General features: G+C 39.8%; 1 protein-coding gene across 1 annotated transcript; it reads right to left on the reverse strand.

The window, feature by feature from the left end:
- Positions 1–414: 414 nt before the first annotated feature.
- Positions 415–10,292, reverse strand: LOC129732722 (pro-resilin). Its single transcript, XM_055693854.1, has 4 exons — positions 9,771–10,292; positions 1,767–3,035; positions 1,533–1,678; positions 415–1,228 (listed from the first exon to the last, which is right to left on the reverse strand). The coding sequence occupies exons 1-4, from the start codon at positions 9,857–9,859 to the stop codon at positions 1,164–1,166; spliced, it is 1,569 nt and encodes a 522-aa protein (XP_055549829.1). The 5' UTR covers positions 9,860–10,292; the 3' UTR covers positions 415–1,163.
- Between the last annotated feature and the right edge of the window lie 1,641 nt (positions 10,293–11,933).

The raw sequence follows: 11,933 nt of genomic DNA on the forward strand, positions 1-11,933 counted from the left end.
ACTCGTAAAAAAGTGTTAAACTTTGACTGCGACAATCTGTAAAACTTCACCCGCTGTCGATACTTGTTGAATGATAATAATCTTCTTATCGTGAAATAGTTTAATTATATGGGTTACTTTTGTCCCCCTCTTTTGCGTGTGTGTGATTGGTTTGGGAAATTTTTTTTTCATCGTGTAACGAAAAAAAACATCATAAAAAAACTACTATCGTATTGCCTTCCATCTGCGTTATTGATTTTGTTTTTGTTAGCTAGAAGCAAATTTCGCATCAAAAGAGACTAGACAGTAATTGAATTCGGTTCTTCTAGAAAAATGTCTAATATGTTCCGTTTCGTTTGATGCAAAATTCTTATAAAGCATGACATCTTTTTTTTCAAACTGGGAAATTTCTTTCGATTTTTCTTGCTAGCGGTGTGACGGAAAAAGAGTGCGCACACATCCAATAGAATAATTTATTTCTGTGCTTTAAGAGTAAGATGCTACGGATAGTTGTTAATCTGGTACCATTTGACAGCTCTACGACGACAGACTTTGTTTTTTTTTTCTAAACACTTTATTCAAGATATTTGATGCATAATCCTATCCTGCGCACTGAATGTTACTGTTAAAGTTAATATACAACTGCATGTAAATTGGATTAAAATGTAATTTTTAAATTACGTTGCAGTTGAAGTTAATATATGTAAAATTAAGACAAGCAATCCATCCCTACGTTGGACACGAAATGTTCGAACAACTTATATTTTTTCACACCATCTTTTTTGTTTTAGTTTCTTTCTACACAGCTGTTAGGTTTTGCTTAGTGTTTCGCTCTTCCGGTGCTGTGCGGTCTATGTGCTTTTGCTTTGACGATTTTAGTAGTTTGCCCTTAGCGTATGCATTTCTTCACTTTCTCGGTTGTTCGCCAACAATTGATTTTTTTTCTGTAAGTTGGTAAATCGCAACCCTATCTGCGATTCTTCTGCGTCAAATTTCCAATACTATTTGCTTGTATAGTATCGATAGATTTTGAAGAAATATTCAGCTCATTCTCACGGATGATGCTTTCATGTTTATCTGTTTGTTTGTTGCTTAGTTTATCTATCGCTTTTTTGTTTTGTTGCATACAATCACACACTTGTTTATCTCTGTTTTTTTGCTGCAGTTGCTTACTTTTTGTTTGCTTAGTAATAACCACCATGGGCGTACTGATCGGTCTTTGCATAGCCTTGTGAGTAGGCTTGCGTGTCTATAAAATATGTGAAATAAGAACGAATTGTATTATTTTACCTTCTTTGCTGAAAGCGGCTTATGAACTTAATATCCCGGCAGTAAATGAACAAAAACCGTAACTAAATTATAACAGAAGGAACTTTGCATGAACTTTGAAGTTTGACTTCTATTGTTTGATGGTAAGTTGAGTTTGCTTTTGCTTGTTTCATTTTTTTTTCTTCTTAGTGACAGATAACTAAAACTCAAGTAACCGAAACGATAAATCATAGACAGTCGCGAAATACTTTGCTAAATCAGGGGAAAAGTTTAATAGTACTCACCATATCCGGCGTAGGCTGATCGGTCATCGTACTGTGTGCTAGGATAGGTTTCCGTGGGCACAGCACTGTAGTCTGTCGTGGCACCGTACGATTGGCTGTAATCAGTAGAATAGCTGGTCGGATACCGTGTGTCGTACGTTCCAGTGCTAGAATTGAGAAACACGATCGGAAAATTTAAATGTTTGTTTTATGCAACATTGAATTCTATAGGCATTTCGAAACGTTTTAGCTTACCTGTAATCATAATGACTCGTATCATATTCTGTTCCAGTTGCATATGCGGTCGAAGGAACCGCTGCTGCTGCGTACGATGTTTGACCATATCCGTTGGTGGCATAACTGCCTTGTGAAGCCGCGGTTGCTCCGTAACCGGTACTGCTAGCAGCACTATGCGTTCCGTACTGATCCATACTAGCAGGCGGATGAGTATGTTCTGCATAACTGCCATGAGTTGCCATCGCAGGTTGAGCACTGTACGATGAAACTGGAGCGGGAGCACCGTGATGCGGAGGCATACTTTTCGGTGGAAGAGCTCTGCTTGGGGGACCGGAATCATAACGACCTCGTTTTGGGCCCGGAGGACCACCGGGCATTCCTCCACGTTTGATAGGTGTCACCGTAGTTGTGTTGGATGGCTGTCGCGTGTCAAATTGTTGTCGCGGAGGACCCTGACTATAGCCACCTTGCTGACCATAGCCGGACATTTGTCCATACGATGGAGGCGGAGGAGGTGGTCCACTGTTGTAACCACTGTTATAACTTGGCTGACCATAACCTCCCGGACCTCCACCATATCCACCACCGCGACCACGACCCCGCCCGCCCTCATAGCCCCCGCGGAATGGACGCGGACCATCATAACCACCACCATATCCACCTCGACCACGTCCCATGCCACGTGGTGGATAGCTACTACGACCTCGATAACCCATACCACGCGATGAATGGTACGAGCTACCACTTGAATGATATGACGATTCTTGTGATTCTCGGGGATGTGAAAGGCTGCTCGAGTCTGCCGTCTTGATCGGCTGCGGTGGTGTTACTCTACCGGATTCTGAGCCAGCGGTCTGTGACGATGGCGGGACGCTCGATTTCTGTGCTGACGAAGGTGCAGCCGAATTGGATGTAGAAGTAGGTGTACTTCCACTGGTCGCCGCAACGGTTTTGGTCGATGTAGTGTCGGCTGATTTTAAATCTCCACCATTCTCGGTGGTAGACGAGGGTGGTGGGCCTGATCCATTAGAAACTGAGGAAGGATAACTACTGCTACTGCGTGGAACCGATGATCCGTAGCTGCTCGAGCCCATCGGAGGTCGTCCACCGTACGGGCCACCGCGGGACATTGGAGGGCCTCCGCGAGGTGGTCCCCCCATTCCACGGGGTGGACCTCCCCGCATCATACCACGACCGCGCATCATCGGAGGACCTCCTCCCATACCCATGCGACCCATTGCGGGACCACCGCGTCCGCCGCCACGGCTGCCATAGAAGGGAGAGGACCTAGAATAAGCCAAGAAATATTTAACGATTGTTACTTAGAGAAAAACGTAGAGTTTATATTAAAGTTTGTATTTTTGGAGGTTACTAAAACAAGGAGTCAAGCTTTCACATTTAATTTCTAACCCATGAAAAAATACAACAATGTTCATAGAGATATACTGCCGTTCCAAGCATAGTTGTCCCATGTTCTACACAAATCTTATGTATGCTGGGACAGTTATGCTTGGAACGGCAGTATATTGAGTGATAACTTTTCAATGATTTCGAGTTTTTGGTATTCTTTTTTACTATTTGAGCCGCTACGGAACAGAGTGGTCTAAAGGCCATTTTTTTCAAAAATGAGTTTTTTACATAATCCGCATCTACTCAAGAAACTGACGTTAGGAGACTGGAAAAATTTCGAAAAATCGAACTTTAAAGCTAATTTATACCATGTTGAAATTTCGTCCGAAACAGAATGGTTTATGTACATAAATCGAAGTAATACCATCATGTAACATATTACATGTGGTATGTAACTTGTCACTTGTCCTGAAACATGTTACACGTGGTTTGTAACATGTTACACGTAATATAACACGAAAAATGTAACATGTCAATTATCATGTAATATGTATCATTTTGTGTTACATCACATGTAATGTTACACGTCACATGTTACATGTGACATGCCATGTACATCATATAACATATGACACTAGCCATTTTGTACGAGTCAACGTCATTTTTCCGTTCCGTATTTATATCTGGACTAGCTGACCCGGCAAACTTCGTCTCGCCTATTGTAGTGTTCAATTTAATAATTTTAAACATTTCAATTTCATTGATTCCTTGCGATTTGTTTATATCATTTGAAATGATTGGTTTTATCGGAATGACAACATCCTCGACTTTTGGCTTTTGTACATCACCTCTATTCCGGATATATATTGAATGCATTTCAGTTATTTTCGTTGTTTTTTAGAAACTGAGAGTGGTCATCATCGAATTCAAAATGGTGTCCAGGGTCAATGCTTGGCTTCTATACATAATTTCGATTACGGAAATATCTATATGAAGTAGTATTCGGTTATTTTCGGCTGTTTCCCAGAAGATGTCATTTTACAATTCAAATGGTGTCTGAGGTCAATTTTTAGCTCCTTGCATCATTCTGGATCCGGTGATACACATATTGGGTGGAATTTGGTCACTCCAGGCTATTTTTCAGACACCGTAAGTCACCACCCTGGATTTTAAAATGGCATTTGGAGACAATTTCTGACCCCTGAGCGTCATTCTGGTTAAAGAAACACTCATATTGGGTGGTATTTTGTCATTTTCGGCTGTTTTCCAGACACCGGAAGTCGCCATCTAACAATTCAAAATGTTGTCTGAGGTCGATTTGTGGCTTCAGTGCATCTTAACAATTCCGGAAATACCCATATTGGGTGGTATTTGGTCATTTGCCGCTGTTTTTCGGAAACCGGAAGTCGCCATCTTGGGTTTTGAAATAGCATTTGGGAACGATTTCTGGCCTCCGTGCGTAAATGTGGTTAAAGAAACCCTCATATTGGGTGGTATTTGGTCATTTTCGGCTGTTTTCCAGACACTGGAAGTTGCCATCTCACAATTCAAAATGTTGTCTGAGGTCGGTTTGTGGCTTCAGTGTGTCATAACAATTCCGGAAATATCCATATTGGGTGGTATTTGATCATTTGCCGCTGTTTTTCAGAAACCGGAAGTCGCCATCTTGGATTTCAAAATGGCATTTGGAGACAATTTCTAGCCTCTGTGCGTCATTCTGGTTGAATAAATTAGGTGTTATTTGGTGTTATATTAGGTGTTATTTGGTCATTTTCGGCTATTTTCCAGAAACGGGGAGTCGCCATCTTACAATTCGAAATGTTGTCTGAGGTCGATTTGTGGCTTCAGTGCATCATAACAATTCCGGAAATACCCATATTGGGTGGTATTTGGTCATTTGCCGCTGTTTTTCAGAAACCGGAAGTCGCCATCTTAGATCTCGAAATAGTATTTGGAGATATGCCAGAAGAAGGAAGGGTGTCGAAACATTGTGGACATGTTTGTTACACCTAAAAACATTCACTTGCAAAATTTGTTTATATTTGCTTGATTGGTTCTCGAGCTGTGCGAAATTTTAGTTTCATTTGTATAGGACCCCTCCCTTAAAGAAGAGGGAGGGGTGTCAAACCATTATGGATATATTTGTTACCCCTAAAAACATTCACCTGCCAAATTTGGTTCCAATTAGTTGGTTAGTTCTCGAGATAAGCAGAAATTTGTGTTTCTTTTGTATGGAACCCCTCCCTCACAGAAGAGGGATCCGAATCCGAAAGAATCGAAAATGGCTTCTCCTGACAAATTTGCTCGATGGCACATAAACCACTCTGTTCCGCAACGGCTCATTTTTTCATCATAATGGTTGCTTTTATTTCTCTACTTCTACTGCCCTTCTCAACTCAACTTAATTCAAACCCGGTTTTTTTAATGGATTTTGGAATGCACACAGGTGTCGATTATGCGAATTTCGGAATTTGTACATTTTTAAAATGGAAATCGAAGTTTTTGCAGTTATTTCACACGGATTGACAAGTAAAGGCGTTTTTTACGTGAATAATTTTCAGAGATTTTGTGTTAAAGAACGACAAATAACTTCCAATTGAATTTGAAAGGGAGAGGCTCGGGAGAGACTGCTCGTGTCAGTAGAGAGCCCCGCAATCATGTACACTAACGATCGGCCGCGAAGTCTAAAAAAAACTTAAAAAACAACAATAATGTTTTGCGAAGCCGAGGCAAAGTTCTACGAAAACGCACGAAAGTATGAGAATTAAACACAGATTCGAGTTGGAATGTTAGAAAAATGTGTTTCGATCGTAAACCATGGATTGATGATTTAGAACGATCCACAAATTATATACAATGTTGAAGTTGATCTTCTTTATGAGACTCAACCTTCTACAAATCTGAAACAATCCAAACCACCGAGAAACCGAGAAACGACAACCTTCTCTTGAATAAAAAACCGAAGTTCGTTGACAAAATCATGACACAATTTTTCTGGGATGCAGGCGGGATTGAAAAAAAAAAATACTGTAAACACAAGTTTCACCCGAGAGCTCAAACTGGAAAAAAATTACTCGGCATTCGCTGAATTGGTACTACGATGGTTTGCTTTCGATGCCACAAAGACGACATTTATCATCATCAAGTTTGCTCAGCTTCTTGAGATGATACTTGCTCGGACAGTGTCCTGTGAATGTCCTCAGGTCTTTCTTATTGATCCTAAAAAGAACAAAGCTCTTTCGCGATTTGAATCCATGACGTTTTTAAATTGTGCTATCCCAGTTTGCTTTGATGGTTGCTTTCTCTCACTGAGTTCAGTTTTTGGGGCGCTCGGTGAGACTTCACAAAAAGGTTCTGGGCTAACAAAATTAGTGGATGCTCCTTGTCTGATCAGTAAGTCAGCCTTCTCATATCATTAAATTCCACAGTGACCAGGAACCCAGCGTTAATTAATTTGATTTTTCTTAGCTAGCTGTTGGAGCGATAGAATGCACTCCCACACTAGTTTAGGGTGGTTAAAAGGAGCATTCAGGGTTTTAATAGCTTATTACGGGAGTCACTTCACGGTGGGATGACAACCGTAATAGGCACGGTGAAAGTGATTCCCATTTGATTTGCACGCGTCTTTTTTCACCGTAATATTTTTTCACTTCGTTCTCATCGTGAGGTGACATCCGTAATAAGCCCCATTGTCAATTCACTGTTCTCACCGCAAAATACATCGTACTTTATGTTTTCAGGAGGCTACACTAGCTTTTATATATTATTTGGGAAAAGCTTCGTTTTCTAAGCGAAACGGGATTTTTAAATAAATTGAATTGTTTGCCTACGTACGATGATTTGAAAAAAAAATTATCGTTGTTTTTCGATTTCTTAATGGAAAATAAGAGTCGCTCCAAATCACTTGAATAACAGTTCAAGATTGCGAGCAGCTTTTATTCGTGATTTAAAAATCAAACCAATGTTCAATTTCAATTGCTAATAACTCAATCAGTTTTCAACAGATTTTCTTCATTCTTGCAGTAATCAAATAGAAAATTAGCTGAGCGCCCACCATAATGCGAAAAATTGTAATTTTATGATACCAACTATTGTACTATTAAAAATTATAGAGCATTGTTTTGAATTTCGACCAATTAGAACTGTAAACAAAGCCAAATATCATCAAATATGGGTATTTTCGAAACCGAGATGATATTCAGAGTTCGAAAAACGACTCTAGCCGCCATTTTGAAATCTATGGAAAACGGCATAAAATGACCAAATCCCACCCAATTTGGATATTTTCGGGATAGAGAGATGCTGCCTGACTATCGCAGAAATGCGTTGCGTGTTGTTAATTTCTTTCCAGCCACGTATTCGCGTATTCTATTTCCGCTTATATGTATTTCCGCCTGGAATACTGTAAAGAAAAAATACTAATTCCTCTCCCTATAAATCCCGCTACCGCGGAATTATTCATTGTAGAACCGGCTGTGTAGAAGTAAAGTGGCCCGTCACAAATTGTGGGCTCACCTTTTCCCAACTTTCCCGTTTTGTCTCCTGTATTCTGTACGGAATCCTGAAGCTTGGTTTCTTTTCCGCGCAATCCTCGTTGCTTTTTATTAGATTGTCTATTTGGAAATCTTTCAGTATTCTTAGGTGTCCTGCTAGAGCTCCTTTTTTTGGATTAGCCTGACGATTCAGCCTTAGAGCGCTCTTTTTTGCTTCTAGTTGAACCACCTGATGAAGTGGAAGAAGGCGAAGTATTGCATCTAAGACCTTTGATGGAGTACTTCTTATAGCTCCACAAATCGATGCACGGTCCAATCACTCGATTTCACCAAGCTTAGCTGCCGCAAATACAGAGTTCCTAAGCATCATCTCTTCATCGACTTCAAAGCCGCTTATGACACGATTAATCGTGAAGAGCTATGGAGAATACTCTACGATGAAGGATATACACTCATCCGACCCATTCGGATCCCGCAGGGGACTTCGACAAGGTGATGGTCTCTCCTGCCTGCTACTTGCCCTAGAAGGTGTTGTGAGACTAGCCACGCGGGGCACGGTTTTCGTTAAATCAGTCAATTAATTTGCTTTGCGGACACTGTCGGCAGAACATTCGAGGCGGTGGCAGATCAGTACACCAGACTAAAAAGTAAAGCAAAGAAAATTGGACTAAAGATAAATACGTCTAAAACGAAGTACATGCTAGCGGGTGGTGTTGACCGCGCCCAGGTAGTGTTGTGATAATTAACGGTGATGAATTTGAGGTAGTCGATGAGTTCGTGTACCTTGGCTCAATGGTGACTGAGAACAACGATACCAGCCGTGAGATTAGGAGGCAAATTATCAGCGGGAGTTGTGCCTACTTCGGTCTCCACAAAAAATAACGGTCGAAACGTCTAAGCTCCCGCGCAAAGTGCACCTTCTATAAAACGCCTATTAGACCGGTTGTTTTCTACGGGTATGAGACGTGGACAATGCTTGAAGAGGACCTGCGGGTGCTAGGAGTTTTCGAACGACGGGTTCTAAGAACTATCTTTGGCGGTGTGCAGGAGAACCGAGTGTGGAGACGGAGAAGCTCGCGCAGCTCTACGATGAACCCAGTACCCAGAAAGTGGAAATCTGGACGGATACCTCAAGCAGGGCACGTGGCGAGAACAACGAACAATTAACATGCAAAATTGGTTCTCACCTCGAATCTAGTTAGTACTAGAGGAAGAGAAGCGCAAAAAGCACGGTGGTTAGACCAGGTGGAGCATGATCTGGCCATGGACCATGGACCGCTCAAGTTGGCGGAATTATGTTATGCAGGCCATGTCCTAAGACGTACGATCATTTTAGTAATGCATGTATATGTATATGACATTTTTATGCCTTTGTTTTCCATACTAAGGTATGAAAATGAAACCATCATGGAAGTTTCATTACATTCCGAATAATAATATCCTTTTCAGTACAGAATGGTTTACATTCATCTAGTTTTTTTGCAAGTTTTTTTGTTAACGATTTATTTGAAAGCGTAAAAACTTGTTTTTTCATCGTTCTTAATGGATTTACGAATATCGTGATTTTATTCTTAATTCTTTTTGAATCAAATAACATCTTAATCGCATGTTTAGATAACACCGTTTTTAAGCACGAATTCTTTCATTTACCTCGATTTTTTCTATCTTTTTCGACGCGTTACGTATGTTTCATGATTAATATATATTTACATATAGATTTTTCAAGTTTTAGGGCATTTGTCGTCCTATATAACTATTTTCTATTAAGTATTTATTACGAAGCACCATTATTTTACATGATCTTAGGAAACCGTCAAAGCTTTACGTGTTTTCACACCGCGGTCTGCATAATCTTATCTTATCTTAGCGTTCTGGTTTAATTAAATCTTTGTGTACATGATTTAGAAAGAGACTTGTTGTTCGTTCTGTGAGTTCTGAGTTCAATATTCTATATCTGAATATTTCATGTGCCCACTAATCCTTGAAAATATTGAAAAACAAACATCTTCAACTAATTAAAAACAAACACCTTTGTCATAGTACAAATGCATTTTTTTATAATATGATATCTGACGGTTTTTATTGATCATTTATCTGATAATTAATTATCAAGCGTGGAATGGAAAAACAGGTAAAATTACGTTTCGCCCACTGTAACTTCGGTACAAAAAAAACCTACCTTCCACGATCGCCGAAGCCTCCACGTCCTCGATCGCCAAAGCCACCGCGTCCACGGTAGCCACCCCTGGGAGGACCGGACATATCCATTTTTACAAACTTAATGCGGTTTCAACTTCACTTCTATTTTCAAAACACTGCACTTCAAGCTGGCTGTCAATTTTCTTCACTCACCAACACTTCCACGGAAAGCACCGGTTTTCGTTTGTATGCGTGCAGAGGCCCACTTTCGGAGCGCTAACCGGCCACGAAAAGCGAATCGATAGGTGCAAGCCGCCGCTATCAAGTCAGCGGAATAAATTTGTCGCAGGGATTTCGATTGTTCCCAATCGCACTTAATCGGCTTGTTTTCGACTTCAAAACACCACCTACGAACGCATCCGGAAATGATCGATCGGATAGCAGCAAAAAAACCGGTCCCGGGTACTCGCGCAAGCTGGAATTTTTCCAATAAACTCGCGACGAACCAAAGCGAACGCGATGAAAAACTTTTCACTTCAATTGAACGAGCAAAATGGCTACCCTCCGCATCATCGACTTCTGTCAACCTATATGAACGGCGGCACATGAGAAAGCGAGAGACAAAATGCCCAGGCAATTTCTGGTACTGTGGAAAGAATGAAAAGCAAACAATGCAATAAGGGTAAGCCAAAAACAGGTACGCTCATTTAGTTGTCAAAATTTGAACCACGGTGGGTCGTAAGTTTCTAGATATTGTTTGTTATTTCACAGTTTTAATGGGAGGGTATTCCTCCTGATTTAGCTAACAATCGAGATTATTGAGAAGTGAGTCTTTGTAAAGCAACTTCAGACGATATCTGAACATCGTTCTTTCACTTCCTGTAATATATGTCTTTAAATATCATACAAAATCGTTTTACAATCTTGAAGTGTGGGTTGAAATAAAGAATAAAGTTTGAGAGTAAAGAAATCGGGTTGTTTTGCTATACTATAGCCCGAAAAAAATAACATCAAAAAACCTTAAAAATTGCTGAAATTGTACATAGTTCTACCCTAGGTTTTATCATAATTTGAATAAATTTTTTATTGTACACTCGGGTCTTTTTTACGCGGGTTATTTTTATGCATTTTGTAAACTCGATTTTTTACATAAGTAACCATTCAAATATTACATAACGCGGAATTTGGCAATTTTCAATACCCACCCACCCCCACGTAACGCAATTTTACATGTTTGCCACACGCAATGTAACGCTTCGCTGAATACCCCCCCACCCCTGAGCGCGTTATGTATTATTTGAATGAGCCCTAAACGCGGATTATTTTTACGCGATTAGAAGATTATTTTTAAACGGCATCAAATAAGTCCAGTATAAGTAAATCTAATCTAATTTTTGAAACCACAGATAACAGACATCCAAGCTAATTTTGCTTCATGTCAAAAAGACGCAACGGTTTTTTAGCATGTCGCAATACGCAGTATGGTGGCGCTAAGAACACTTAGTGGTCAATGATTCGATAAAATCGATAGTATCCAGTTCTAATCGATATTATTGCAACAAAAAGGGTTTCCGGTTTTTAACGTAGAAATTTTGAGCAGTCGTAATTTGTACTTAATCGACAATTTTATTCAATCCCAGTTTTTTTTCGATAAATTTGTTTGTTTTAGTGTTGATATAAAAAAAAATACACAAATCTCACAAAAACAGTGTTATATCGTTGCAAAAAACACCGACTCTATAATCTGTGAGAATTTTCATGCGTCTGGCAGCTTTGACTATAATCCAGCGCTGCCATCACTAAAGTAGTTAAAGTCGCAAGTTGCAGAAAGATGTCGTTAGCATTCCAAACGAGTAAGATTTTGAAATCTTACACACGATTTCTGGAGTTTTTTTGTTCTAGCTTGGATATCTGTTATCTGTGTTAAAACGGAGTACAATCAACCACGTAAAAAAGACCCCAGTGTAAATACATCAATTTTACAATTTTACATTATAGGCATTTTTTCCCATACATTTAGAAATCACTGACCATGTGTTTTGTGGTAAAAATTATTTCCAAGATTCAACAACAAAAAACGTTGTTGAAACCGTGGTTGAAACATGGTAATGACAAAAACCGTTTGTAAGCTTACAGTAAAATACCATGTTTTTTATGGTTACAATAAAAAAAACACATTGGGGCTTATTACGGGAGTCACTTT

Source organism: Wyeomyia smithii, chromosome 3, assembly GCF_029784165.1.
Source record: "Wyeomyia smithii strain HCP4-BCI-WySm-NY-G18 chromosome 3, ASM2978416v1, whole genome shotgun sequence".
Taxonomy (NCBI): Eukaryota; Metazoa; Arthropoda; class Insecta; order Diptera; family Culicidae; genus Wyeomyia; species Wyeomyia smithii.